The sequence below is a fragment of the Syngnathus typhle genome, linkage group LG20 (assembly GCF_033458585.1).
Source record: "Syngnathus typhle isolate RoL2023-S1 ecotype Sweden linkage group LG20, RoL_Styp_1.0, whole genome shotgun sequence".
In the NCBI taxonomy this organism is placed as follows: domain Eukaryota; kingdom Metazoa; phylum Chordata; class Actinopteri; order Syngnathiformes; family Syngnathidae; genus Syngnathus; species Syngnathus typhle.
The window spans coordinates 7,237,800-7,265,701 of NC_083757.1; the positions used below are offsets into that span (position 1 = coordinate 7,237,800).

The following is a 27,902-nucleotide window of genomic DNA, read 5'->3' on the forward strand; positions in this document are numbered from 1 at the left end:
GTAGTGGTACAAAGCAGCATTTTAAGTTTCTACGGGATGAACTCAAAACGCTGAAGCGGAAGGTGACGTCGAAGGAGATGACACTGCGACCTTCCAGGAAACTGTGTGTGTACTTGACTTCGAGCAAGATCTGTGCCACATTTTTTTAACTCGTACTGTCAATGCATGGTATTTGCCGCTATCTTACACACGCTAGCAAACGTTTGAGGTGGTCCGAGCCAGTGGCATCCCCGACGTCTGTTTTTTTCAGCAGGTTGTTCAGAAAGACGTCGAGCTATTTGTCGTGACAAAAGCACATTTCTGCCTGTTTGATTGATTTCGGCAAGTACATAACACACTAATTGCAGCTTTGTTTCACAATATGTTTACATGACTTGTCGAAACGGGTCTAGTTACACAAGGGTTTCAATGGCAGACACAATCTACATTTCACATGACAGTAACCATGAAAAGAGATCTTTGTTTTACATGTACAACGCAAGCCCAAAATCCACTTTGAGCACTGAAGGGCTGGTTTATTCCATGGAAGGAAGTAAAAAAATAGTCTGCTGTGAATGTGTATATCAAGATGCTCATTTTTGTAGGCAGGCATTTATTTATTGAGGAGCCAATTTAATTTTAGGTCATAAAAACTAGAACTGATTAAAAAAAAATATACAAAAATGAAGCTACATAAAATGTTAACAAATCCAAATAGTTAGGGAAATGTCAATTAATTCTGAAACACCACCTTTGGGGGGGTTGTCAAATGCATTTATTTCCATATGATTGCACGGCAGCAAAAAAAAAGGTCAGTCAACCAGGAGTTGGAGTCCTCTTGACGTGCATCGCACAAAAGCAACGTCATTGAGCCACAATAACAAAATTACATCGCTTCAGCAAACCTTCGCAATTTTCTCAATCTCATATCTTCTAAACATTTCATTCGTTTTGCCAAATAATTTCTTGCAGGCACATAATGGCAAAACAGTTATTACAAATCACACCCGAGTCACCATTGCAACTCGGACCTACTGGTTTGTGTCGGAGTGCACTTTTTCTAGTCGGAGTTTCCTATAATACAGCGTTAGTATTGCTTCCGCTGTGACACGGTGCGGCTAGGCTACACTAGCGATGAATCGGATCGCTTAGTCCGGTTTCAATCAGGAAATGAGCCGAAAGATTGGTTTGTTTGAAGCAATTTATTGATAACAAAAGCCACAACGGCACTGATTTATTTCTTTTTGGAGACGCCCACGGTGCGGCCGCGGCGGCCGGTGGTCTTGGTATGCTGACCGCGTACGCGCAAGCTGCAAAGGATGCGCGAGCCAGTTAGGGGCCATGTTGTCAAAGTTCAAATTTGCCACGGGCTACCAAGGGGGTTAGGACTCACCCCCAAAAGTGTCGGAGGCCGCGATGAGCTCGGATCTTCTTCAGCCGCTCCAGATCTTCCCTAAGCTTATTGTCCAAGCCGTTGGCCAACACCTGAAAGCAGGGTGCGCCGTTGGAGTTTACTCGCCTTTGGACAATGTCTGCGCAACCCAGCGGCAAGTGGACAAAATCTTGATGGCAAAACCCGCACAGAGATGAACGGGATGATCAAATCAGTTCAGAATGGATTCATTGTCAATTCATCATTGCACCTCTGAGGTGGATTGTTAGGGGGACATGACTAGTGTCAAGGTTTTTGTCTTTTTGCAGCATTTGTCATCTCGGCTTTTCAGCCATCACATGTAGGTATGCAACATAAACCGGCCGGCAATGGCCCAACAAGAAAGCTGGCAATTCTATCCACTCACTTGACTGAATTTCCCGTCCTTGACATCCTTCTGCCTGTTAAGGAACCAATCTGGGACTTTGTACTGGCGAGGATTTTGCATTATGGTCACCACCCGCTCCACCTGCACACAGAGCGTTCAGTGTGGCCGCAGCTCCAAACGGGACACGGGACCCGAGCCACAAGCTGGTTCACCTCCTCCTCGGTCAGCTCGCCGGCTCTTTTATTGAGGTCAATGTCGGCCTTCCTCAGCACCACATGGGCATATCGTCGGCCCACACCCTGAGAACGCGGCACCAAAAATATTGGAACAGGGCAGTAACAGCAACGTCCTGCCACCTCCCCCCTATCCTACCTTGATGGCAGTGATTGCAAAGGCGATTTTCCGCCTTCCATCAATGTTCGTGTTCAAGACACGAAGAATGTGCTGGAATTTCTCGGGGATGACCAAAGCCTACAGAAACAACACATCAAAGCTCACTTGAAGTCGAGCACGACGCAGCCACTCCACGTTGACGATCGTTACAGACGTCAGAACATCTCAGGTCTAACTAAATCCTACAGAAACAACTTGTAGCTTAGTACGAGGGGCGGCTCCATATTGACGGGCATTACAGACGTCGGAGTTTCAGTGCGCGATGCTTGAAGCCAACTATCGCTACAATCATCGGGGCTTTCGGCTTCAAGCATCGCGGCTTCTATGCGCGATACTTCGGGCAAACGGTTCCATCATATTGGCAGCGACTGTACGCTCGCTTTTAAAGGCCACGTTTGCGCTCACTCACAATCAATTCAACATTGTATCTGCTCGTCCACACTACGCGCGCCACTGAAAGATAGTCGGGGCGCAAATGGACAACTATTCGCAATAGATGGCGACCGATTTGGCTTGTCGAGTAGGATTCTCACCATCTTGAACGCTTGTTCCGCGTAGAAAGGAAGTGATGCAGGTCTCGCGACAGTTTGACCGTGCTGAGGGCGGAAATCGGTACACACTCTGAATTGTCCGACAACTTTTTCGACACACTCCGTGAACATTTTCTTAGTCTAGATATTAAAGTCATATTTGTGGCCACTTCATCCTTAAATTGGCGAATGAAAATGTATTTTGGTTCCATAGAAAATGGTGGTATGTTACCGCGGTATCTATGGTTGAATATATAATTGTATTTATTAATTGCTTATTTAACCCCCATGATCTTATCGTCATAAATAAATTTGCTGGAGCATGAGGAAAGACGTGAGTGATTTTTTGTTATTTTGTTCTTTTTTAGTGGTCGGTATTTTTTCGTTCCACCACATGACGTCACGGCAACAATGGCGGAGGCTACCGCAGATGTACACCCCGCGAAGAGGACGACACAGTCACATGCGGCCTTGGCCTTCTTTCACGACGAGGTGACTTTTAATTTTGTCGAGTGAGCTTAATGTCGTGGTTGTCCGTTCGAGTTTGTTCAGCAAGCCTTCCACGTTCTCTTCCCGGAAGTCATTTACCTCCATTCAATTGCACGAGCAGAACAACATAACATCGGTTAACGAAATTCATTTTGTCTGCTTGTGAACGTAACTATAGCTTAGAATTGCTTCTCCTTATCAGGTTTTTAATTCGACGGCTAGTTTCGGTGTGCAAGACGACAGAGCACGCCGAAACTCGTATCGTCAATGAAAAACGTTAGCACATATTCTTATGGCATCGTCAAGAGGAGTCTCAGCTTCCTCACTCCTCCCATTCCTCAAGAGTGCAAGTTGGCCCATTTTGCAGCGAGTACACGTTCACCTTTCGACAGGCGAGTGCAGGGGTCGGGAACCTTTTTGGCGGACAGAGCCATACGTGCCTATTTTTTTACAAATAATATCCCGTGAGAGCCATACCATTTTAAAAAACAACAACAATAGGCTAGATCAGGGGGGGGGGGGGGCAAACTTTTTGACTCGCGGGCCAAACTGGGTTCTAAATTTGGACCGGAGGGCCGAACCAGGAGCAGATGGACCTAGTGTTTGTGTGAAGTAATATAAGCGACCTGTAAAGGTCATTGCATAAAAGATTTTGGCCTTTAGTAAGTAGTAAAGCATGGATATTCCAAACAAGTTTTTTGAAAACAAATGCAGTTATTAACAGCATTAAAAAAACACACTAAAAAACTGCTATCAGTGATTCTCATAAAATACGACACTGTTATTATGAATAACAGTCTCCATCACTTCAGTGCCTGCAGGTCAGATTAATGAAAGATGTTTATCTTATGAGATCACATCAAGCAGCAAACATTCTGACCAAATGTATCATCTTGAAGAATCGGTGAAAGCATACATCCAAATAAAGTAATCAAAACGGCAACACGGTGAGGGGTATCTGAAAATCAGAGCAGAATTTTAACTCACCTGGTAACAGAGGTGAGGAGACGGGAAACACTTCCTTAAAGTAAGCCTTAAGAACTTTACAGGTTAAGATTAGTCGCAAACAGGTGTCCTTGAGCATCCTGCATTGTTTGAAAATGAGAATGGTCGCTAGTTTCAATCCCTGCTATGTGTACAAATCATATTCAAAATGCATTTTTTTACAACAAACTTGAGAGCCTCCCCTTCATTTTCAGTGGGAACAGTGTTGTTGGTCTCCCTTTTTTGCGAGTGCGTCATAGTCTGGAGTAAAATTTGTTGTGGCAATTCTTAGGAGAGACAGGGCTCGAAGCTTATTTTTTGCCCAAGTTGCCCTCGGGCAAGTTGGAGAAAATTTTACTTGCCCGAAACAAAATTTTACTTGCCCGAATTTTTTTGGAGTGGATTTTTACTTGCCCGACACATTTTTGCAATAAAAAAGACAACACTATAAGTTTTGCCTTCATAGGCCTTCGTATCCGCCAACCGGAAACAAGCTCTGCTGGTGCGCAGGCGCAGAAGAGCCAGGGACGAGTGAGGGAGCATGCATTTAATTACGAAGCGCTTTGCCGTTTTCAATGTATTGCAGACTTACACGAGAAACTAACCGCTCCCTAGAAAACAAAATGTCGGACCAGAAGCGGCAGAAGTTGCGAGAAATTATGCACAAAATCGTGTTTTTACAGCTTGAAAACATGGTATTATGGCAGGGCAAGTTCGGGCAAGTGAGGAAAAATTTCTACTTGCCCCTCTGCCATCGCTACTTGCCCCGGGCAATCGGGCAATCGTTAGTTTCGAGCCCTGAGAGATCCGAGGTATTGGTCTGTTTACCTTGATCTGTGACGGGTTGATGTTGATGTGGCTGAACGTCACGTCGCGTACGTCGAGCCAAATTGGCCACTCTTTTTTAACATTCGGCACTCACTTCTTTTTTTCGGGCCACTCATTTTAATGGAAGGATTCCAGGGGAAGGTTTGTGGGTGGCTTTAGCGTAAAACTGCATCTGAAAGCTCAGCGCGCGAATTACAAGAATGCTGTCGTCACAGCCCACGCTCTAAATTCGGGACTGATACAAATAGAGCGCGAGTGCGCCATGTCCGTACTACTGAGTACGTACACGCACTTGTGAGTGTGCACCGAGCTTTCTGACACGGCCCGCGGGCCGTAGTTTGCCCACCGCTGGGCTAGATACAATTAAATGCATGTATTTTAATTAAGACCAACGATTTTTTTGACTGTACTAATGTATTCTTTTTAATAACGTCACCAAAAGACCCATATTGGCTCGCGAGCCATAGGTTCCTGACGCCTGGGCTAGTGGCTCCAATGCATCTTGAAAAGTAGTGTACAACTGATGGGTACCAAAAAAAAAAAAGCAAACCTCAGGGCATTGAATACACTGTTCGGGATGTCATAGAAGAAGGTATTTGGGCTCTCGTCTCAGAAAAAGGCTTCATGGGGATGCCACATCGTCTGAGCAACTGAGCAGTCCGCTTGCCACTGACTTAGTGCCCTGACCTTGATGAATGCCCCAAAAAAAGTATTTATGAAATGTGGGACCGGGTTCTGGATTGATGTGCAAATGAGATGTCTTTCTATGAGGCAAAGGGGGCAAAAACGGCTTGTTTGCCCACTTGTTTGTTTTTCACCAGGTGAGTGACGGGGAAATGGCCCAGCTGCACCCAGGTGAACTGGACCTGACCACTGAGGACTTGATCTTGGACGAAGTGGACCGTAAGGCCCGCCGTGCTATGCAGCCACTCAAGTTTCTGAAATAGATGTTGTTGTTTTGATTTGCGGCCCGACCAAAATGACGTCATGGTCCCGGCAGGCTCAGATAACAACCTATCGCGGCTCACTCCTTCGCCGGATTTGGGCCGCGGTCGGCGGTTACCCGACCGAGCCCTTTGGCGGGCCGGGCGGTGATCAGGTCGGCCTTTGCACGTCCGGTTAGCGGGCGCGGCGTGTCGAAGGCTGACTCGCTAATGTGGCTTCTCATCCCTCAGTTCATATCCAGGCCAATTTAGAGGACGAGCTTGTCAAAGAAGCGCTCGGAACGGTGAGCGCTCGCATTTGTCCCTCTTCACGTCGCAGCTACCGGAGGGCCCTAATTTATTTTCGCCTTTGTTTGTTTGTTTGTTTTTGCGGCAGGGTGTGGATCTTCGGCAATACTCCAAACAAGTGGAGGCGGAACTGGAGCGGATCGAGCAAGCCTCCATCAAAGACTGTATCCCGCATTGTTTTGAACACATTTCCACGACATGCGCACGTTGGGTTTTTTTTCTCCTGAGCGACGTCACCAGACATCAAGGAGAGCCAGAACATCGCTTTGCTGCACCATCAGATCGGCGCATGTGATGCCATTTTGGAGGTAGGCGCCCTTTTAGCAGGCCCCTCCACCGGCTGCTCTGCCTCACGCTCGGCTGCCTTGCAGCGGATGGAAGAGATGCTGAGCGGCTTCCAGAGCGACCTGTCGTCTATCAGCGGTGAGATCCACACACTGCAGCAGCAGTCGCTCAGCATGAATGTGCGTCTGAAGAACCGCCAGGCGGTGCGTGGCCAGCTCAGCCAGCTGGTGGACGAGCTGCTGGTGCCCGGAGCCATGATCTCGTAAGATGGCCGCCGCGAGACCTTTGGGGTGAAATTTCAGTATGGGCCGACAAGGCACTTGCACCTTTACACATCAAATCGGGAGTCCGTGAAAGGCAAAATTGAAAGAGTTACCGTTTTCTTCCATGTATAATGCGCAAAATTTAACAAATTTATTGTCCTAAAATCTGGGGTGCGCATTATACATGGGTATAAAAAAAAAAAAAGTTTTGGGTTTTTTTTGTTTTTAATCCGGATATGATACGAAGGCCGCCATTACAGATGCGCTTTCTTCTCTGCTGTTCACTTCAAACACGCTCCCTACGAACACAATGCTCTCGTATCAGACGCTTGCTCGATCACCTGCTCGTTTGCTGTCACAAATCCGAAACATTTCTTCGCTATTGAGTTTGCTAGCGCATGCGCAGTGATACTGACCGGCAGAATAACATCCGGTTGTTCCCAAAGATTATCTTTTTTCTGAAATAATTTTACGTTTACAGACTCAAGTAGGAGTCAAAATTTGGGTGCGTATTATACATGGGTACAGGCTTTTTTCCAGCATCAACATGCCATTTTTAGGGTGCGTATTATACATGGGGCGCATTATACATGGAAAAAAACGGTAGCAAGAGGGAAGAAGTGAGTGAGTGAGTGAGTGAGTGAGTGAGTGAGTGAGTGAGTGAGTGAGTGAGTGAGTGAGTGAGTGAGTGAGTGAGTGAGTGAGTGAGTGAGTGAGTGAGTGAGTGAGTGAGTGAGTGAGTGAGTGAGTAAACGGGGCGTCCTTTGTCTGTCCAGCGCCATCCTGGACACTCCAGTGACAGAGCAGGACTTTGTGGAGCAGCTGCACGAGCTCAACGGCAAGATCAACTTGGCCAAGGAGCTCAGCTTTCGAGAGACGCTGGCCTGCTCCGACGTCCAGGACATCGTGGACCGCCTCAAGGTCAAGGTGAGCGGGGCTCGGTCCATTTGGTTTGTCATCAAAGGTAGCGTACACGCTAGACATGACACTCAGTCAAACCAAGGTTGCCTCGGTGGTGAGTCTGCACGCCCGTATGAACGCTATGGATTTGTTTTTCCACAATCGAAGCGTTGGCAAGTGTCTTCGTAACAGGCCCGACCCGTTTATCCTGCCCTGAAAATTGTTGCACATTTGATTAGGAAACATTTTGCTACCTTGGCAACCGGATGCCCAGCCCGAGACTGATGATTCGATTCCGCGTGCGTGGGTGAAGGGAGCGGTTAGTGAACATTTGTGCTCATGGAAGCCACACGTCATTGCTCGTTCATTGCTCGGTGGCTTTATGGAAGAGGGCCATCGCTAGCAAGTTAAACCAGTGGTTCCGCCCGAACCAGCAGAGTCCATTTCAGCTGACTTTACCGGCCCGCACTTCACCGAGTGCGACCGCATCCCTCAATCTAAAACCCGCCAAGTGGGCAGCCAGGCAATCGCCAGGACACGGAGTTACCTGACATTTGTAAACATGCAGAGCGGGCGTGCGAAACTTGGCGGGGTAAATGCCACTGTCAACCCACAAGTCCACATTTCCTGGGCTTCCTTGATGTGTCCCAATACTTTTGTTTTGTCTTTATTTTTTCCCAACTTCAGGCTGTGTGGAAGATTCGAGAGTTCATCCTCCAGAAGATCTACTCCTTCAGGAAGCCCATGACCAACTATCAGATCCCACAGAACACGCTGCTCAAGTACAGGTGTGTGCGCACACGCTCACATGCGCACTTGCGACATCCACGTGAACCTGCATGCGTGCACAGATTCTTCTACCAGTTCCTCCTGGCCAATGAGAGGACGGTGGCCAAGGAGGTGCGAGACGATTACGTGGACACCATGAGTAAGATCTATTTCAGCTACTTCAAGTCGTACAGCAGCCGTCTGCTCAAGGTGCAGGTGAGCGCCCGCAAGACGCACGCCAGTGTGTGTGAATGCAATGCACTCACATGCGTGCGCGCGCGCACATATACACACACACACACACATACACACACCCTGTCATTAGAGAGCAGATGGCTAATTGACATTAATTGACTTGAGCTTTTGTCCTCTTGGAAGATTTCCACAGTTTAAAACAAAACAAGGGAGGCGACATGTGACAAGATGTTCCGTTTCTCCCTTGTTTCCTTTTTTGGGGTCATCCAATTTCCCCAAGCAGCCACGCACGTAACACATATTCTTGCGAAGGGCCTGGCCTAAGGTATGGCTCAACTTTGACAATGCGCTCGTGACTTCTCGATTGCGGCCGCTCCCTCGAAATTTCCCCTTAAAATTCCTCTACGTTGATTTGGCGGTCAGACACAAACGGCGCCCTAGCAATTGCATGGTTCGCCACGCACAATTTGGCACCAATGACAGCGCTCCGCCAACGTCAACATCTGATTTAGTTTTTTTCCTGCACAATCATGCAGCACTTTTGAAAGTTTCCCTTGGCGCTTGCACCCTGGTTGTTGAGAAGCGCATGGCATCACTCGGAGACAACAACAAAAAAAGATTGTTGTCCAAATAAGAAAACACACCGTTCATTGTTTTTTTGCTTGTGGCGGATGAGCAAGGATACTTGTGTCATAAAGCAACAGTAATTTTCCAAATTGTCATTTTCATGTGGATAATTACGAGACAAAGGCTGGGTGGAGATTTGTCCGCGTGAATGGGCTAACCGCTGTGTGTGTGTGTGTCTGTGTGTGTGTGTATGTGTGTGTGTGTGTGTGTGTGTGTGTGTGTGTGTGTGTGTGTGTGTGTGTGTGTGTGTGTGTGTGTGTGTGTGTGCGCGCGCGCGTAGTATGAGGAAGTTGCTGACAAGGACGATCTGATGGGAGTTGAAGACACCGCCAAAAAAGGTAATGTTGCAAGTGTGTCGGTCATCATAGCTTTTGAATAGAATAGAAGAGAATGTCCCGGTTGAAGTGCCCAGGTACATGCGTGAGGTGTGTAAGTGCGACTTTTATGGCTAAGTGAAGAGAAGAAATACCTGGAGCCAATTGAATGTGCAGGTGTGTCCGCCCAAAATTGCTTGAGGCGCAGCTGCACAAGCGCACAAAACAGTCGGGCACGCCACTAGCGCCTCCTGAGATGATTGGCAACTCTTGTAACTAGAAACACTCAATGCATGTCAGCCCCTATATGGTTTGTGTGTAGGACTTTATATCAGAGAATGAACCTCCTGCCGCAGGTTTCTTCTCCAAACCGTCTCTGAAGAGCAGGAACACCATCTTCACTCTGGGCCAGCGAGGCGCCATCCTGAGTCCCCCTGAGCTGGAGGGTCCCATTTTGGTTCCTCACACGGCGCAGAGGGGCGACAGCAGGGTGAGCGCTGACCGCGAACTCCTCCCCTTCAATGCCAAAGCCACCTGCACAGACCGAGCGAGTGTCCGACATTTGACGGCTGAGTTTGGCGCAAAAGCGGTGCGGAGGTAGAGACCGGAGATGATGGCCACTTTTTTTTTTTTTTTTTTTTTTTATTAACAATGACACCATGGCAACCGCACCCGAGGGAGCTTCAACCATTCCAGAGAAGGGTCTGGCCATTTCAATTTGTGCATCTTTGATAGTGAGGATTGCACCGATCTTAGCCATTTTTGTCCAATTTGGATGAAAATGGCTAAGATTGTTCAGGAGACAGGCTCTGGAGACAATCACCCTACTTTGATCCGTCAGCCACGCTCGCTTGAACAAAGTGAACAGTATGTGAGGAATGGAAGCGGGTGTGGCGCTTACTAAAGTTTGGCTCATGCACCGTCCACAGTATCCATATGAGACACTGTTCCGCAGCCAACACTACGCCCTGCTGGATAACGGCTGCAGGGAGTTCCTCTTTCTGTGTGACTTCTTCATGGTGGCAGGAAACTCCGCCCTGGACCTCTTTAATAGCATCATGGGAAAGACGCTCAGCATGTTCCTGGTACGTTGGCCGACCTCGTGCTGCGCTTTCCCGCACCGGAAACGGCCACACGCGCTGTTGCCGTAACCTGATGTTCAACTGTGCTTGTGCAAGTGTAGAAGAGCATGTCGACATACGTGTCGGACTGCTACGACGGCATCGCTGTCTTCTTGTGCATCCACATCATCTTGCGTTTCCGAGCCATCGCCACCAAAAGGAACATCCCGGCCCTAGACAAGTGAGTGTGCCTGCGCTTGCCCGTTAGTCGGCCTGGCTCTGGACGCCTCTCAGCCTGACTGCACTTGTGCGTGACAGATACTGGGAGGCGGTGCTGGAGCTGTTGTGGCCGCGCTTTGAGCTCATCCTGGAGATGAACATCCACAGCATCAGGAACACCGACCCGCAGAAGCTGGGGGTGCTCGACACTCGGCCGCACTACGTACGTAGCTGATCTTAACCTCCTCAATGTCAATTGAGCGCACTCCACAACAAACTAACTATGACCAAAAAAAAAGCTCAATGAAGGCCGCAAATATCACTCGCATCCTTTTTTGGTGTTGAGCGGAATGAAAAATGAAGTTGACTCATTCACCATTTACGGCCTGATGTCTCAAGTCATAAAACACAAGCTCTTCAATCAAATCAACACATCTAATAAATTAATCACTTTTTCCATACTGAGCATTATCGCCCTCTGCTGTCCATACCAATGAAGACATGGCCAAAGCCAGGTTGATGGCAGGATGTTTTCCAGCTCAACTTGTTGTGTTCACATTGTCCTTCCAGCCCCGTTGTTTGACTTGCACTGCTAATGCAGATGCGCACAGCTCATCGTTGATCAAATACGTGGGGGATTTTACGGTCCAGGGCGGCTCGGTGGGGCACTTGGGTAGCACGTCCGCCTCACAGTTAGGAGGGTGCGGGTTCGATTCCACCTGTGTGGAGTTTGCATGTTCTCCCCGGGCCCGCGTGGGTTTTCTCCGGGCACTCCGGTTTCCTCCCACATCCCAAAAACATGCTTGGTAGGCCGATTGAACACTCCAAATTGTCCCTAGGTGTGAGTGCGAGTGCAAATGGTTGTTTGTCTCTGTGTGCCCTGCGATTGGGTGGCTACCGGTTCAGGGTGTCCCCCGCCTACTGCCCGATGACGGCTGGGATAGGCTCCAGCACGCCCGCGACCCCAGTGGGGACTAAGCGGTACAGAAAATGGATGGATGGATGGATTTTACGGTCCAAGCGCTTGGTTGTTGATTGTCAACAGCGGACGTTGGGGTTCGTGAAAGAACCCGAGCGGCCTCGCCCTCCCGCTACATGTCAGCTGCCTCATTTCAGATCACACGCCGCTACGCCGAGTTCTCCTCGGCCGTGGTCGGCATCAACCAGACCTTCCCCAATGAGAGGACGGACGCTCTGCTGGCCCAGCTGCAGGTAACGCCAGCCCGCTGAATAGGAGAAGGCCGCTGTGATATAGCGTGGTACTTTTCAGGCCGAGGTGGAGAACTTTGTGCTGAAGATGGCAGCAGAATTCCCTTCCAGGAGGGAGCAACTCATCTTCCTCATCAACAACTACGACATGATGCTCGGCGTGCTCATGGTGAGTCTGCATGTGGCGCAGCGATGGCAAATGCAAGCGCTTGACGTCCCGTTTGTCCAGGAGAGGGCGGCAGACGACAGCAAGGAGGTGGAAGGCTTCCAGCAACTCCTTCTAGCCAGGACGCAGGCAAGTGGCGGTCTTGCACGAGGGTGCGTGTGCGCGTGCTGAAAGGCTCTCTGGCGTGCCACTAGCAGGAGTTCATCGAGGAGGTCCTGTCTGCACCTTTCGGGGGGATGATCTCCTTCGTGAAGGAAGCTGAGGCCCTGATGGAGAAAGGGCAACTGGAGCGCCTCAAGAGCGATGAAGGTGAGCGAGACCACTGTAAATGCCTCGTGCCTTCCTTCCTTGCTTGCCTGCACTTGCCAGCCTGGTACAATATGGCCAAGGAGGCTCACGTGTTGTGCGCGCGTGTCTTCAGCTCACATCTGCCAGCTGGTGCGAGGCTTCTCGGCTTCGTGGAAGCAGTCCGTGGAGGCCATGAGCCAGGACGTCATGAGGTCTTTCACCAACTTTAAGAATGGGACCGGCATCATTCAGGTGAGGACAAGGGGTCTCGCCTGCGTACTCTGCGCCTGCTTAACGGCGCCCGCCTGATGCCACCGCTGTTCCCGCCACCACAGGGTGCCCTCACCCAGCTGATCCAGTACTACCACGGCTTCCACAAGATCCTCAACCAGCCCGCATTCCGCGGCCTCCCGGCCCGATCCGAACTCATCAACCTGCACCACCTAATGGTAGAAGTCAAGAAGCACAAGCCCAACTTCTGAGGCCTGTCCGACTGGGCCTGACCATCCTGTGAAAAAAAAGTCCTTCATCGGTGTGACAAGTAGAAAACCGACCTTGTCAGGTGCCACTTGACCAGGTGTTTGCAATCTTTTCCTCACTCGCTACTCAAGAGATGGGGCACCTGTCGCGAGAAGAGTGTCCCACCCGTGAGATTCCTGAGTCGGCGCCGCCAGTGCTTTGGTGGGGCATTCGGGGCACCAATCGCCCCGTTTGGTCCACTCCAAATCCCGTCGCCGCTTAGGAATCCTTCGGCGTCACTACCATGACTGTGCAAGAAGCAAGCGTGCTCGGATAGACCAACTGTCATTCCCAGCTCCCGATTCCACGCAAAGGGGTTCTGAGGAACTCCTTCCGCTTTTGTAAGTAGTTAAGTCACTGTGGCTCACTTGGGCATCACCAAATAAGCAGCACATCATGCCCAAAACATTGCCAGATGAAAATATCTGAGTCAAGAAAATAAACGTTTCCAGTTAACGCAATTGTTTATTTTTTAACAAAATAGTCAACATGTGAGAGACGTCGTGTGTCGGTGGGGAGAATACTTCGAAGACCTCCTCAATTCCACCGACACGCCTTCCATTGTGGAGGCAGGGCCTGGGGACTCTGAGGCGGACTCTCCAATCTCTGGGGTTAAAGTCACTGAGGTAGTTAAAAAACTCCTCGGTGGCAAGGCCCCGGGGGTGGATGAGATCCGCCCGGATTTCTTAAGGGCTCTGGATGTTGTGGGGCTGTCATGGCTGACACGTCTCTACAGCATCGCGTGGACATCGGGGACAGTGCCTCTGGATTTGCAGACTGGGGTGGTGGTTCCCCTCTTTAAGAAGGGGGACCGGAGGGTGTGTTCCAATTACAGGGGAATTACACTCCTCAGCCTCCCTGGTAAGGTCTATTCAGGGGTGCTGGAGAGGAGAGTCCGTCGGGAGGTCAAACCTCGGATTCAGGAGGAACAGTGTGGCTTTCGTCCTGGCCGTGGAACAGTGGACCAGCTCTTCACCCTCAGCAGGATCCTCGAGGGTGCATGGGAGTTTGCCCAACCAGTCCACATGTGTTTTGTGGACTTGGAGAAGGCGTTCGACCGTGTCCCTCGGGAGGTCCTGTGGGGGGTGCTTCGGGATTACGGGGTACCGAGCCAACTGATAAGGGCGGTTCGGTCCCTGTATCACCGATGCCAGAGTTTGGTCCGCATTTCCGGCAGTAAATCGGATTCGTTCCCAATGAGGGTTGGACTCCGCCAAGGCTGCCCTTTGTCACCGAATCTGTTTATAATTTTTATGGACAGAATTTCTAGGTGCAGCCGAGGCGTTGAGGGTGTCCGGTTTGGGGACCTCAGCATCGCGTCTCTGCTTTTTGCAGACGACGTGGTGCTGTTGGCTTCTTCAGGCCGTGATCTCCAGCTCTCACTGGAGCGGTTTGCAGCAGAGTGTGAAGCGGTTGGGATGAGGGTCAACACCTCCAAATCCGAGTCCATGGTCCTCGATCGGAAAACGGTGGAATGCCCTCTCCAGATTGGGGATGAGATCCTGCCCCAAGTGGAGGAGTTTAAGTATCTTGGGGTCTTGTTCACGAGTGAGGGGAGGATGGAGCGCGAGATCGACAGGCGGATCGGTGCAGCGTCGGCAGTAATGCGGACTCTGTACCGGTCCGTCGTGGCAAAGAGAGAGCTGAGCCAAAAGGCAAAGCTCTCAATTTACCGGTCGATTTACGCTCCTACCCTCACCTATGGTCACGATCTATGGGTCGTGACCGAAAGAACGAGATCCCGGATACAAGCGGCCGAAATGAGTTTTCTCCGCAGGATGTCCGGGCTCTCCCTTAGAGATAGGGTGAGAAGTTTGGTCATCCGGGAGAGACTCGGAGTAGAGTCGCTTCTCCTCCACGTTGAGAGGAGCCAGATGAGGTGGCTCGGGCATCTCATCAGGATGCCTCCTGGACGCCTCCCTTGGGAGGTGTTCCGGGCATGTCCCACCGGTAGGAGACCCCGGGGACGACGCAGGACGCGCTGGAGAGACTGTCTCTCAGCTGGCCTGGGAACGCCTTGGGATCCCCCTGGATGAGCTAGATGAAGTGGCTGGGGAGAGGGAAGTCTGGGAGTCCCTCCTGAAGCTGCTGCCCCTGTGACCCGACCCCGGATAAGCGGAAGGATGGATGGATGGATGGATGGATGGATGGATGGATGGATGGATGGATGGATGGATGGGACAGAAGAAACAGTGTTAAATTCAAATACAATAAAAGTAAAGTGCCTACTTATGTTTGATTTGTTAGTAGTTGCACATCCCCAGCACCGATAAGTCGTTTTGAGAACAGTCGGCCGGTTCTCCGCTTGTTGCTGACAGACAATCACGATGCAAAGCAACTGAGTCTCTTTTGTTCACCCTAACTTGTTTTTCAAGGTAAAAGCAGTTCAGTGTAAAAGCAGAGGGAACGGTTACGACCCCACTAGCAACAAATTCATGTCAAACGGGGGTGTGGAGGGGTCTAGATATGAATTAAGTCCCCAAATCCAGTTGATTGGCGTGGCGACGCTTTCACAAAATAAAACGAGTCATTTGTGTGAGTTCGTTTGTTTGCGTAATGTTGATGTAATGATCCTACATGAACGCCAGGTGTCACTATGGCCGCGTCTCGACTTGACGCACGAGCTCGGGGCGGCACTATGTGCGCGCGCGTTTTGGACTTGCTGGTACTTGTGGTCGGGTGTTTCCATGTTGTGGTGGGACGAAGAAGCAGAAAAGTGAAATAAGGTGATCTGCTGGACGAGAAGCAAGAAATGGAGCCGTCAGAATTGCCAAAGGATTTACTCGGTGAGAACAGCTTCATTCTGAGGGGGCACTCTTTCTAAACTTGACTTGTGTCACAAATTACTGTGACACGGGAAAGGGGGATTTTTTTTCCATGTACTCGGGGGCGGGCGGGTTACCTGCTCCTATGCGGGGGATAAGTAGGCGTGTCCTGACACATTCCTATGCATAGAAACAAATTGTCGTTATATCAAACCAAGTTCAAACGTCCCTTTCCATCCCGTTGGACGGAATCTTCACATATCCTCAGTTGGCATTGTGAAAGTTTCAACTCACCCAATTCAGCCAGCAGCATGATAGCCTACAAGGCCTTCTGTGCTTGCTGTAGGCCCTACAGACCTTGCGCGACTTGGCTTTGTCAAAGTTGCGCAAAGTGCGGACGTAATGTTCTTGAATTCCAACGTTGTTCACACAGGCTACTGTGGACGCGCACTTGTGCAAGTGAAGCCAGTTGGGATATGCGAGGGAGCAAGTGACAAAAGAGGGCCGGCGTCGGCCATGATCTGTCTTCTCTCCTGGCTCTCTAGAAATGGTCCATCTCAAGCCTATGCCCTGAAAGGCCATCTCCTCTAATTCCTCTTCCTTGCTTTGTGTGTCGTTGCGGGCGGGCAGAGAGTGTGCAGGAGGCGGTCGGGCGGTCCCTCGAGTTGACTCTCAGCTGCGAGCTCCAGCCGGAGGTCAAAGGTGAAAAGCTGGACAAAGTTCTGGTGAGTGACCTTAGTGACCTCGGGCATCGTGAGATATGGAGATACGTTTTGATGGAGTCGGGCTGCTGGACGGAGTTGGGCTCGGTCCGGTTTCAATCAGTTTGGGTCCCATACTTCCTACAAATCCATTCACTGGGCCGTCATGGCTCTTGCTCAGCAACAAAAGTAAGCTGCTTCGGGACAAATTTGCATCATTACATATTAGGGGTGTAAATCGCGGGTTTTGTCACGATACGATATCATATCGATACAAAGCCTCACAATACGATATTTGCCGATATCTTAAAGCCTGCTGCGATTCATTCACGATACATCGCGATATATGTAGTGCTCTACGATCGATTTTTATTTTTATTTTTTAAATAAAAAATATAGAACAATATCCTGATTTATAACAATTCATACGAAAAATCAACAAGGTACTGCAAACTCTTTATTTAGGAAATTACAAGAGTATTGTAGTATACAAAGTGCTTATTTTAACACTGAACTTTGATGTTGTATTTTTTCTTTAAATGTGCGGTGAAATTTGTGCTCCCTGAATATTTGATCACCGCATGGCAGGATTTACAAACTGCACGTGTCTTGTCCGTTGAGCCATCTTTTCTTTGGAATCCAAAGTGCTTCCAAACGAATGACTTGAAGCCTAAAGGGGAGCAAATTTCCTCGTCTTTTTGGACACTAGCCATAGCACCAGCCCAGGAGCCGCGTACTAGTTGTCGACTCCCCTTTCACGTGCCTGCTCTGCTCTGCTCACAACACAAAACGCGCGCACTGCTCCCGGAAAGAGGAAGCAAGCAACAATGAACTGGATTTCAAAATAAAGTCGCGTCTAATGTCCAAGGTCAAACACGGCCATATAAATCGATGTTTACGTTTAGCATCGATGCCAATAAATCGTTGAGCATTATATCGATTAATCAATGTGTATCGATGAATCGTTGCACCCCTATTACATATCGTATTGGCTATGATGTGATATTTTGTCCCAACCGCTCGATGTTTGTACACAGATAAATTTCGCTCATTTCGTGTGTACAGCATTCGTCAACTTTTTTTCAAGCATAAAAGAAATGCAAATTAGTCTGGAAAACAGGGATGCAAGAACCAGTCTCCTCGTAACGCCGCTGCGAGGTGAGTGTAAGCAGTGCACTGCAGCAAGGATGTGAGCTCGCTGTTGCCTTTTATGCACAAACATGTACATGCATACCTGAGGGCAGACACACGTACACACCACAGCGAAGCCCGCACATGCCTACATGCGCCCGGGCCCGTCCCGACGCATCCGCCGACGTGGTCTCCTTAACTTGTGACAAAGTGGGCTTGTACTCATCAAGCAAATCGGAAAAAGACCGTGGAAACACAAATATTCTTTGTGTGCAGGCCTTGTCGTCGCATCGAGCCTACCTGCTGTCGGCACGCTTTCCCTCCAAGGTTGGTGTTCAGTGTCTCACATCTATTGCGAGCTTGCTCTCCAAAACTCAACTGTGTGCAGGTGGAGCACTCCTTCAGCTACCTGGACATCCATGGTCTCCGTAGCAACAAGCCCACTCAGGTAAGATGTTACAAGAAGTGGTAACATGCTAACTTGATTTGGACTTACCCATCGCGTGCCACCTCGCTTACATACGTATCTGGTTCTGTGTGTGTGTTGTATGTGTGTGCGCATGTAGGTGCTAGTGGAGTGCCAGCGCGGCCCATGCACGCTGTGGTTTAGTTCCCAGAAGGACAGTGACCGAGTCATCGCCCACGTCGGTGCCAATCTCACAAGGATCTGCCCGGACATGTTAGTAGCAAGGAGCAAATTTTAGGTGTGAGATGTTGGACTTGCTCAGGTTCTGGCTTTCTGTCTTCCCACCAGGAGTCTGCTGAAGAAGTTTCACGTGACGCCTTCTGAGCGTTGGGCTGCCCTCATTGCCGTCTGGGAGCAGCTGGACCCTGTGGGCTTGGGGCCTTGCGGTAGAGTTGGGGGGGGGGAGGGCGTGTTGTGTGTGTGTGTGGGGGGGGGGCGATGTGTGTGTGGGGCGTTGGGGGGGGGTAGCGCTTTGATAGTTATCCCCATTCCTAAATCCTGTTCCAGGAGGCTTCTCGGTTCAGTACCGGGCCGTCTGCGACAACCTCAACCTGGCCTACAGGGAGGAGGTCCAGTGGGTGAGTGGCACTTGATTCTTGTTGCCGAAGCCAATGAAGGTGACGCTAATGCCGTCACACATAGCCGAGCACGATAGTTGCGCTGCGCTTTTTGAATTTGATAGGTGGGCGGACGGCAACACGTTGCGCACCTATGCAAAACACTGTCTTGTAGCAGGAGAGTTTTCAAAACTTGTGGTTTTCCCCCATCAGGATGTGGACACCATCTACCTGAGCCAGGACACCACAGAGCTCAACCTGCACGACTTCAGTCACCTGGACGGCAGGTGTGTGCGTCTGGTCTTGAGATCTGAGCTGCGTTCACGGCTTGCGACATACCCTCATTATTTTTTTTCAGGGATCTCGTGGCCATCGTTGGCACACTGGAGTACAACAAGTGGTTCACCAAGCTGGTGGCGAAGGACTTCAAACTGGTAAGGTTGGCGTGTGCTAGGGAGCCCACTTAATGTTTACGCGGATGGGTAGTCGGCAGAGGTTTGCGAGCAGATCCTGCATGTCATCTCCCGATCGAGTTGCCTGGAGGAGCTGGTCCTGGACAACGTCGGCCTCAGAAGGTCAGAGTGGGCGTGACCGCCAGCGCGCACGTGCTTCTTCTTCTTCAACTTGTCTTCCCGTTTCTCTTCCTCAGTGACTTTGCTCACAAGCTGTCCTTGGCTCTGGCTCACAACCCCGCCTCCACGCTGCACACCCTCAACCTCAGCAACAACTCTTTGGACGACAAAGGTTCAACACACATATGCGCCGCTTTGCATTGCAACATGCACACACACTGGTATGTCCATTAGGAGATGACTGGCTGTGTGTGTGTTTGAGGCATGTGTGCTCTGGGCGCTCAGCTGGGCAAACTGGCGATGGGCCTGAAGAGAGTGAACCTCAGCAAGACCTCGCTGTCCCCCAAAGGTGACTCATCTGTCCAGACGCCTTCTCCGAGGGTGGGCCCCGCTCACGCATGTGTGTGTGTGTGTGTGTGCGCGTGCGTGCGTGTGTGTCAGGCGTGAACTTGCTGTGTCAGGCGCTCTGCCGCAACCCCAGCGTGGCCGCCAGTCTCACGCATCTCCAGCTGACAGGAAACTCACTCCGAGGGGACGACTTGCAGGTGGCACGGAGCGCTTTCACAACACGTCGGCCACACGCTAACAACCACGTTGTCTTTCTTTTGACAGCACCTCCATAACTTCCTGAGTCGTGACAACCGCTTACAAGTTTTGGATTTGTCCTCTACTGACTGCTCATTGGAGCAGGTGAACGCACATACACGTGCGCATGCACACACGCACGGTGATCTTCCAAAATCACATCAAATGATTGCGCATATGTGTTTGTGTCAGACATCATCATCTCTTCTCAAAGGATGTTTGAAGCATCTGCGTGTCCTCAACATGTCAAAGACAATCTACTCTCACAGGTGAAACACACACGTATGTTGACAGGATTGACAGGTTACATGTCAGTCCTGTCAACATACGTGTGTGTGCCGCCCTGCTTGTTCTTGCGTCATGGTCAGGAAGTGCAGGGAGGTTCCCACATCCTTCAAGCAGTTCTTCAGCCTGAGCCAGGCTCTGGTCTCCGTCAACGTGTCCGGATGCAGACTTCCCGCCGAGGCTCTGAAGTGCGCAAGCGCGCCGCTGCACGGATGGCGCATGGCCGCCAACGCTTGTCAGCCCTTTACTGTTGTCTTCTCAGGGCGCTGCTGCTGGGCCTGGGGTGCAACCCCAACCTGGGCGACGTGTCTCTGGACCTGAGCGGCTGTGAGGTAATGCGCTTGGTAGCGTACCTCTTGCGCAGAGTGTCGTGACGTGACCCAAAGGAAGGCGCCTGGCAAGTCACGTGACCCGCTCTGTTTTGACTTCCAGCTGCGCTCGGCTGGCGCTCAGATCCTGGAGGGCTGCGTGGCAGAGATCCCCAACATCTCCAGTCTGGACATCTCCGATAACGGTGCCGGCCTATTTGTTGCCCGCCCCACATGGTGCTCTGTGTTTCGTTTCTCGAGCTACCCCAGCTCCCTCCCGTGTTAGCATGCTAGCCTCAATCAACGGATGAATTGATTGAAGTCTTGTGGCTGTTGGCAAATTCAACAAGTCTTCTTTTCTCGTGTCAGGTCTGGATGGGGACCTGAGCACCCTGCTAGTCTGGCTGGCCAAGAACCGCTCGGTGCGCCACCTTTCATTGGGCAGGAACTTCCAGAACATGAAGTCCAAGTGAGTTGCCGAGCAGCATGTGGGCATGACGCTTTTCACTGCCGCTCCCTCGTTTCCGGCAGGAATGTGGCGCCAGTCCTAGATGAACTGGTCCGTTTGATCCAGGAGGAGGAGTCGGTGAGTGGCGCATGCGTTCAAACTGCAGCCGCCGCTGACATGGTTTGGTGCCGCCTAGCCGCTGAGCTCGCTGTCGCTGGCTGACTCCAAGCTGAAGGGCGACCTGGTCATTGTCCTCAACGCCCTGGGAAGCAACACCTCGCTCACGCAGCTGGACATCAGCGGCAACGCCATGGGAGACATGGGCGCCAAAATGCTGGCCAAGGCCCTGCAGATCAACACCAAGCTCAGGTGGGGGGCGGCGCTCCAATCTGGTGCCAGTCTGGGTCCCGCCGCTCTTTGCTGGCTTATTGTCGCCTTTTACAGGACGCTCGTCTGGGACAGGAACAACGTCAGCCCTCAGGGCCTGCAGGAAGTGGCATCCGCTTTGGAGAAGTGAGTTTGCGCTTCCTCAGTCGGGATGGCAGATGGGGCTATTGAAGCGCCACAAATTTAGTTTTTTGCATCACAAAAAGCCCACGTGCAAAACCAAAACAAAACCCAGTTTTGCTAATACCGGGTCTGGTGTGCTCCAATCTCTTTTTGCTGGTTAAAATGCATTTCAGACACTTTTTTTTCTTTTTTGAAAGGAACTTCACCATCCGATTTATGCCCGTTCCCATCCTGGATGCCGCCCAGGCGCTTAAGACACACCCAGAAAAGACAGAAGACGCTCTGCTGAAGGTGACTTCCGAGTTCCTTTTGGGATTTGGGACATCATTTCATACTCGTGGTTTAGCTAACTCCCCAACTTGCACGGGTGAAGCGCCGAGGTTCCCGGGACCCTACTTTGAAACTAGCGTGACAATCGGTGTGGTGTCTTTGTCTGCAGATGGAGCACTTCCTGCTGAGGAACCACGAAACCCGGAAGTACCTCCAGGAGCAGGCGTACCGGCTGCAGCAGGGCATCGTCACCAGCACCACGCAGCAGGCGGGCACCTCAGCAATAGCCCTTCCTCGGACCGAGTTGTAGCTGACCCTCTGCTCCTTCGTGCAGATGATGGACACCATGTGTGTGAAGGTTCAGGACCACCTAAACTCACTCATGTTCTCCCAGGACCGTGTGGTCCGGGAGGACATGAAAGTGGCAGAAAACCTGATGAATGATGCAAGAAACTCCAAAAGGGTGGGTGAACTTGAGCTCATGCTAGCTGGTTCTGAGTGGAACTTTGAAGTGTGCCCCTTCCCTCTCTGGACCCTCCAGCTGCTCCCTTGCCTCTACCACCTGGGCGGCAATGCTTTCCGCGGTGCCATTCAAGACAAGTTGGAGTCAGTGGCAGTGGAAGTGGCGGCCGTGATGGAGGAGCAGCTGCGGGTAGTCACACGCTGACAACTGGCCTCCACGTGCACGTTTAAGCCAAGTTGCAGTGGCAAAAGTTTAGTCCAGCCAGCGTTCGTCAGCTTCTCTGCTCTCTGCAGACGATGCTGGCGTCCATGTTGGAAGCGGCCTCCGGTTTGTGTCCACACGTGATGAAGACGACCCGTCTCAGTGTAGATCTGCTGAAGGCAGGCGCGGAGAAGATGAGCGTCCCTCGCACGTTTTTCAGCCAGACGCTGCTGGAACAGACGGGCGTTGACATCCTCAACAAGATCAGGTCACAGTGGACATACTCACCGCTCTTTGGCACCTGTCTCCCCCATCCACGTGCGTCCGCTCCTCCTTATTGCCTTTGTCCCTAGTGAGCTGAAACTCGGCGCGGCATCCTTGATCTCCGACCGCGTGGTCGATGGGATCCTGGACTCTTTGTCCACGTGGCGCCACACCCTGGTCAGTTGCTATTTTTGTCCTCGCTCCCGCTCTTCATGGGACCGATCTTCCATTCGTCTGGCCACCGTCCATTTCGTCCTACCTCGCTGTAGGCCAATCACGTGAGCAGTCAGGGCCAACCTGCGCTCCAGCCCGAGTCTCAGGAGGAAAGGCAGATTCTCGACGAGACGGTCCTTTATCCGGAGTTTCGCGAGGAGGGCGGCCAAGCGGACGCTTGCGTTGTAGGAATTGCTACTTTCCTCCCCTTTGTTAAGGCTGTTTATTTGGTTGTCAATGTCTTTGATAGAGCACCTTTGCCTCCAGACGACAGCCAAATCCAAAAGGAAGAGTATTCTGGTCCGAATGCTGCGACCGGTCTCGGTTGCCTTTGGTACGTAATGGCAGGTGCAGAATCTGGGGCTTTTTTTTTTTTTTTTAAACCATCAAAAGGGAACTTGTGATGTTTATTTCAGAGATGGAATTTGACCTGGACAAGGCCCTGCAGGAGGTTCCCATCCACGTGGTGGAGCCGCCGCCGCCTTTGCCCGTGCCAGACCTCGCACCAGCGTTCCCACCTCTGGGATCGCCGCCCCCCCTGCAGCATCACACCAAATTGCGGCCCAAAGCCAGGAGGCGAACCAAAGCTAGCAGAGTCGGCGTGAGTTGGCAGGAACCCAGTCAGTCAGCACACAGTATACCTTGTGTGACCATGACTATTTGTTTGCAGCGTGAGACAGCGCCAGTGGTCGAGCATGAGGGCATGATGGGAAGGCTGGACGAGGGTGTGGATGAGTTCTTCTCCAAGAAAGTTCTGAAAGTCAGCTTGAAGTGAGAACCCGACGTGGCCTACTCCTTTGAGTGAAAGCCACTTGAAGCAATCACTGCACCTCTTGTCCACGCAGACGCCTTGCCGCACAAGCCACGCCGTCAAACACGCACGAGTTGGTAGACAAAAGGCGAGAATCCAGGAAGAGCGGCTTTTTCAACCTCATCAAAGGTCGGACGTCCCTTTCGGAAAAAAGCCAGGGGGCTGCCGCATCTGTCGTGTCGCCCCAGACCACATCACCCGCCGCAGTGCTGTCGCCCCCCACGACTCCCGTCAACGTGCTCACGGATGAGTCCCTGCCTACGTCGCCCTCCAAGGAGCATTCTGAAACGAGCGGCTCGGCACCTTCCTATGGAGCGGCTGAGGAAAAGGACGTCACCCTGCTCCCGCGGCGCGTGGGCGTTCCCGTCATGGGTGCCGACCTTCTGGCAGAGATCAAGGCACAGCAGAAGAAAATGGTTGCCCACAAGGTGAGGAAAGCAACAATTTGCTTCCATGGCCGCGGAATAAATACATACAATTGGGGAAGGGGACCTAAGTATCTTTCTCAGTACTGCTGCAAGTACATACGTTTTATACGTAGCTAACCACTGTAGCTATGTAATAAACACTGTAAGTAGCTAACTACTAGGGGTGTAAATCGCGGGTTTTGTCACGATACGATATCATATCGATACAAAGAACTACGATACGATATTTGCCGATATCTTAAAGCCTGCTGCGATTCATTCACGATATATCACGATATAGTGCTCTACGATCGATATTTTATTTTTTTTAAATAAAAAATATAGAACAATATCCTGATTTATAACAATTCATACGCAACATCAACAAGGTACTGCAAACTCTTTATTTAGGAAATTACAAGAGTATTGTAGTATACAAAGTGCTTATTTTAACACTGAACTTTGATGTCGTGTTTTTTCTTTAAATGTGCGGCGAGATTTGTGCTCCCTGAATATTTGATCACCGCATGGCAGGATTTACAAACTGCACGTGTCTTGTCCGTTGAGCCATCTTTTCTTTGGAATCCAAAGTGCTTCCAAATGAATGACTTGAAGCCTAAAGGGGAGCAAATTTCCTCGTCTTTTGGGACACTAGCCATAGCACCAGCCCAGTAGCCGCGTACTAGTTGTCGACTCCCCTTTCACGTGCCTGCTCTGCTCACAACACAACAACGCCGCGCACTGCTCCCGGAAAGAGGAAGCAAGCAACAATGAACTGGATTTCAAAATAAAGTCGCGTCTAATGTCCGAGGTCAAACACGGCGATATAAATCGATGTTTACGTTTAGCATCGATGTCAATAAATCGTAGAGCATTATATCGATTAATCGATGTGTATCGATGAATCGTTACACCCCTACTAACTACTGTATTCTAAGTAGTAAAATCAATACTTGGTCAGTATGCTGTGGAAAATCTAGAAAACAAGCACAGATGACATGATGCGATTCTCTGACCTTGAAATGACATCAAGGTGTTTTTTTTTCCCCTTTGGTTGTTTAGTTGGAGTCGTCAAAAGAAGGCCACATGGGTAAGTCCACGCTAGGGGAAATGCTGACGGTAACACTATTGACTGTGGAATTATTCACTAATTTTCTACCCTGTATAATCACAACCTTGAAAAAAATGTTCATCCTAGCAATTTGGGTGCTATTCCAAACGCAGTCACTGCGATGGAATTGGAAGCACTGATTCTGACTCCCGAAACACTATTTAGCCATATCTATGTTTATACATTACATGTGATGCGCTTGCAGCTAATCCATGGTTTGTCCTAACATGGGCGCAGATGCAGAGCAGTCTCGACCAGAGACCTCCCCAAGGTCCAAAGCACCCATCGTCAGCACCAAGTCGCCGCTCTGTCCGCCGGTCACGGAATCCCTCAGTCTGCCCAGTCCCTCCAGTGTCCCCAGTCTGCCAGATCCTCTCAGTCCCTCCAGTGTCCCCAGTCTGCCCAGTCACTCCAATTTCCCCAGTCTGCCCGGTACACTGGGCTCCGGCAGCACCTTTGTGCCGAGTAAGTGGAAGAAAAAAAATGATGATGATGATGGAACAATGTCATTATGGCACATCACCATGCTAGACTAATGCCAGACGATGCTAAGCTTATAAGCGATGATGCTTAGATAATGGTAAACAATACTAAGCTGATTGGTTATTATTCTAAACTAACATATATAATGCAAAGATCACACATTATGTTGCTATGTTACCATGTGATAATGCTAAGCTAGTGTGCACTGATGCCAAGGTGACCAAGCTAAGCTAATGCGAGACAATGCTAATCTGATATCTGATGATGCTAAGATCGCACATATAATACTAAGATAACATACTCAGCTAACATGTGACAATGCTAATCAAACTTGATGATGCTAATCAAACCTGATTATGCTAAGCTAATTGGTGACAATGCTAAACTGACGTGATGATGCTCAGCTAAAGCTAAGCTAACGTGTGCCAACGCTGACGTCTGATGATGGTATGCTAACACTTGACAATAGTGAGTTAACATGCAATGATGTTAAGATGATGCCTCAATGCTAATCACAGCTGCCAATGGTCAGCTAATAGGTGAAAGTGTTTCACTAGCATGTAATGATTCCAAGCTACCAAGTGACAATGCAAAGTTAACATCCCCCGTTTCCTGCCAGACGATTCCGTGGCAGAGGGTGTTCAAGCTCCTCTTCCTGCTCCTCGCCTAAAGAGGGAGCCATCACAAAATGATGAACAGCAAGATAGCAACTTGACTGGTCAGTCACACGAATGTCACCAAGTAACAATGCAAAGCTAATATCCCCCGTTTCCTTCCAGACTATTCCGTGGCAGAGGGCGTTCAAGTTCCTCTTCCTGCTCCTCGCCTGAAGAGGGAGCCATCACAAAATGATGGACACCAAGATAGCAACTTGACTGGTCAGTCCCACGAATGCAATGCACTACCATACGACAGTAATACTTTGACACCACTAATCTATTACTACTGCTACAGCCAGATGAATAATATGAAAAGTACTACTACTATGAGAACTTGTACGACTACAACAGTAATACAGTGACACTACTCATCTGCAACAACTGGAGATAGGCCACGACTATTACGACGCAGTGATGGTTCTACTGTAGGGGTGTCCAAACTATGGTCCAGTTTTTATTGGCCCGCGGCAAATTCTGAAAACATAATTGAATATGGCCCGCACAAGAAGCTTGAGCTCAACTCTGTTGCACTTCTCAGTTTCCACACTAGATGGAGCCCGCCACACAAAGCGTTTGACGTCCGATTAGCACCCCCCCGGAAGAGAAGCAAACGCGCAGCGTTTGACTTCCGATTAGCAACCCCCCCGGAAGAGAAGCGAAACAAAATATTGGCCCCCGGGCCCCTTCACGTTAGCGTTACTAAATCTGGCCCACCTTGCAAAAAATTTGGACACCCCTGTTCTACTGCTACTAGTTCCACAGTAATACTCTGGACCCTACTCTCCAACGGTGGCACAATGAGCACTATATTACAATCGTTGTACTTGTTTGTGCGACTCTTGTGACAAAATGTGTTGCGGTTTCCCGTCAGCATGCGGCGTTGCCGCCGCCTCACCGCGACAGCAGCGCTGGTCGTCCCTCAAGACGTCGCCACGCCGTTGTCCTGTTGTGCGTCAGCGAGCCAAGTCCCTGCCCGCCTACTCTCCGACACCGTAACGCCATTAGCACGTCCCGCTGAATATGCTAATAGCGCTAACGCCAACAAAGTGCTGACCTCAGGGCTCCCAACGCCTCGGTCTTCGCAGAATTCCAGCGGGTGCCTGTGTCTTTATGCTTCCAAGTCATTTTGGTGATGGATGGCGCGCCCCCCCATTTTGGTGGGCTCGGCTAACTCATTTCCCCCCAATTTGAGCTCAGGTGAGCCGCGTCGCTACAAGTAACCTGTGCTTTTCCGTGTTGTAGTGCAAAGCATTACAAGCACTTTTTTAAAATAACCTTTTTCTTCATTCTGAGCTTGCTGCAAATGGTATGAATGTGAAATTTGGAAACCAAGATGACTTGACGGCATTGGGTATCGGTCTTTTCATTTCCACATCAAAGTGAAAGCAACTTGTAAGTATTAAAATGGACATTTGCCCTGCGCTATGCTGTTTGAAAGCCTGGAATGGTGGCCCAGAGAGAGAAATGGACAAAGCAGCATTCTTTTGAGCCTCTTCAGATGAAGCAGAAAAGCTGAGCAGTAGTCTAACCTTGGAAAAAATACACACACCAACAAAACTATTCCTCCTGGTGAAAGAAATTCCTTGTTGCCACATTGCATGTCCAAGACTTGGAAGACTTGCTACTACGACACAAGCAACAAGACCATGACGAGGCTTCCGAGTGGTGGCGGTTCAGATTAGT

At 50.2% G+C, this 27,902-nt stretch overlaps 3 protein-coding genes across 4 annotated transcripts; 2 read left to right on the plus strand and 1 right to left on the minus strand.

Moving 5' to 3' along the window:
- Positions 1-1,162: 1,162 nt before the first annotated feature.
- LOC133144514 (small ribosomal subunit protein uS13-like) lies at positions 1,163-2,803 on the minus strand. Its single transcript, XM_061267275.1, has 6 exons — positions 2,666-2,803; positions 2,112-2,210; positions 1,952-2,038; positions 1,779-1,880; positions 1,373-1,464; positions 1,163-1,289 (listed from the first exon to the last, which is right to left on the minus strand). Exons 1-6 carry the CDS (start codon positions 2,792-2,794, stop codon positions 1,214-1,216), a joined length of 585 nt encoding a protein of 194 aa, XP_061123259.1. The 5' UTR covers positions 2,795-2,803; the 3' UTR covers positions 1,163-1,213.
- vps52 (VPS52 subunit of GARP complex) lies at positions 2,163-13,465 on the plus strand. Its single transcript, XM_061267229.1, has 21 exons — positions 2,163-2,301; positions 3,031-3,154; positions 5,785-5,866; positions 6,139-6,191; positions 6,284-6,359; positions 6,436-6,503; positions 6,567-6,742; positions 7,520-7,670; positions 8,331-8,431; positions 8,495-8,627; positions 9,514-9,571; positions 9,904-10,037; positions 10,477-10,632; positions 10,731-10,849; positions 10,927-11,050; positions 11,944-12,039; positions 12,098-12,205; positions 12,266-12,331; positions 12,400-12,511; positions 12,624-12,742; positions 12,826-13,465. Exons 2-21 carry the CDS (start codon positions 3,074-3,076, stop codon positions 12,970-12,972), a joined length of 2,160 nt encoding a protein of 719 aa, XP_061123213.1. The 5' UTR covers positions 2,163-2,301; positions 3,031-3,073; the 3' UTR covers positions 12,973-13,465.
- A 2,171-nt stretch (positions 13,466-15,636) lies between these two features.
- On the plus strand, positions 15,637-27,779 carry LOC133144479 (F-actin-uncapping protein LRRC16A-like). Of its 2 annotated transcripts, XM_061267198.1 has the most exons (38): positions 15,638-15,795; positions 16,405-16,499; positions 17,883-17,933; positions 17,995-18,054; positions 18,173-18,285; positions 18,361-18,458; positions 18,580-18,650; positions 18,843-18,916; positions 18,988-19,063; positions 19,116-19,204; positions 19,279-19,373; positions 19,464-19,550; positions 19,643-19,746; positions 19,814-19,891; positions 19,979-20,055; positions 20,155-20,259; positions 20,334-20,403; positions 20,504-20,585; positions 20,749-20,848; positions 20,911-20,965; positions 21,024-21,196; positions 21,272-21,340; positions 21,535-21,628; positions 21,777-21,875; positions 21,942-22,070; positions 22,149-22,259; positions 22,364-22,539; positions 22,625-22,712; positions 22,805-22,933; positions 23,016-23,082; positions 23,165-23,349; positions 23,419-23,519; positions 23,594-23,987; positions 25,029-25,056; positions 25,315-25,542; positions 26,180-26,278; positions 26,340-26,438; positions 27,091-27,779. In XM_061267198.1, exons 1-38 carry the CDS (start codon positions 15,762-15,764, stop codon positions 27,213-27,215), a joined length of 4,008 nt encoding a protein of 1,335 aa, XP_061123182.1. In that variant the 5' UTR covers positions 15,638-15,761; the 3' UTR covers positions 27,216-27,779. The 2 variants fall into 2 exon arrangements, 1 of the variants encoding a protein (XP_061123182.1); XR_009710707.1 differs by lacking the exons at positions 25,029-25,056; positions 25,315-25,542; positions 26,180-26,278; positions 26,340-26,438; positions 27,091-27,779 and having other exon boundaries at positions 15,637-15,795; positions 22,999-23,082; positions 23,594-23,735.
- The last annotated feature ends 123 nt before the right edge of the window (positions 27,780-27,902 follow it).

Coding starts and splice junctions, on each gene's coding strand:
- LOC133144514 (XM_061267275.1), bottom strand. CDS start 2,794: ATGTTCACGGAGTGTGTCGAAAAAGTTGTCGGACAATTCAGAGTGTGT. Junction 1,465..1,778: donor AGGACGGGAAATTCAGTCAA/GTGAGTGGATAG, acceptor CCCTGCTTTCAG/GTGTTGGCCAACGGCTTGGA. Junction 1,290..1,372: donor GGCCTCCGACACTTTTGGGG/GTGAGTCCTAAC, acceptor CATCCTTTGCAG/CTTGCGCGTACGCGGTCAGC.
- vps52 (XM_061267229.1), top strand. CDS start 3,074: ATGGCGGAGGCTACCGCAGATGTACACCCCGCGAAGAGGACGACACAG. Junction 6,504..6,566: donor CATGTGATGCCATTTTGGAG/GTAGGCGCCCTT, acceptor GCTGCCTTGCAG/CGGATGGAAGAGATGCTGAG. Junction 10,850..10,926: donor AACATCCCGGCCCTAGACAA/GTGAGTGTGCCT, acceptor TGTGCGTGACAG/ATACTGGGAGGCGGTGCTGG.
- LOC133144479 (XM_061267198.1), top strand. CDS start 15,762: ATGGAGCCGTCAGAATTGCCAAAGGATTTACTCG. Junction 18,055..18,172: donor GTAGCAACAAGCCCACTCAG/GTAAGATGTTAC, acceptor GTGCGCATGTAG/GTGCTAGTGGAGTGCCAGCG. Junction 22,713..22,804: donor CCACGTGGCGCCACACCCTG/GTCAGTTGCTAT, acceptor ACCTCGCTGTAG/GCCAATCACGTGAGCAGTCA.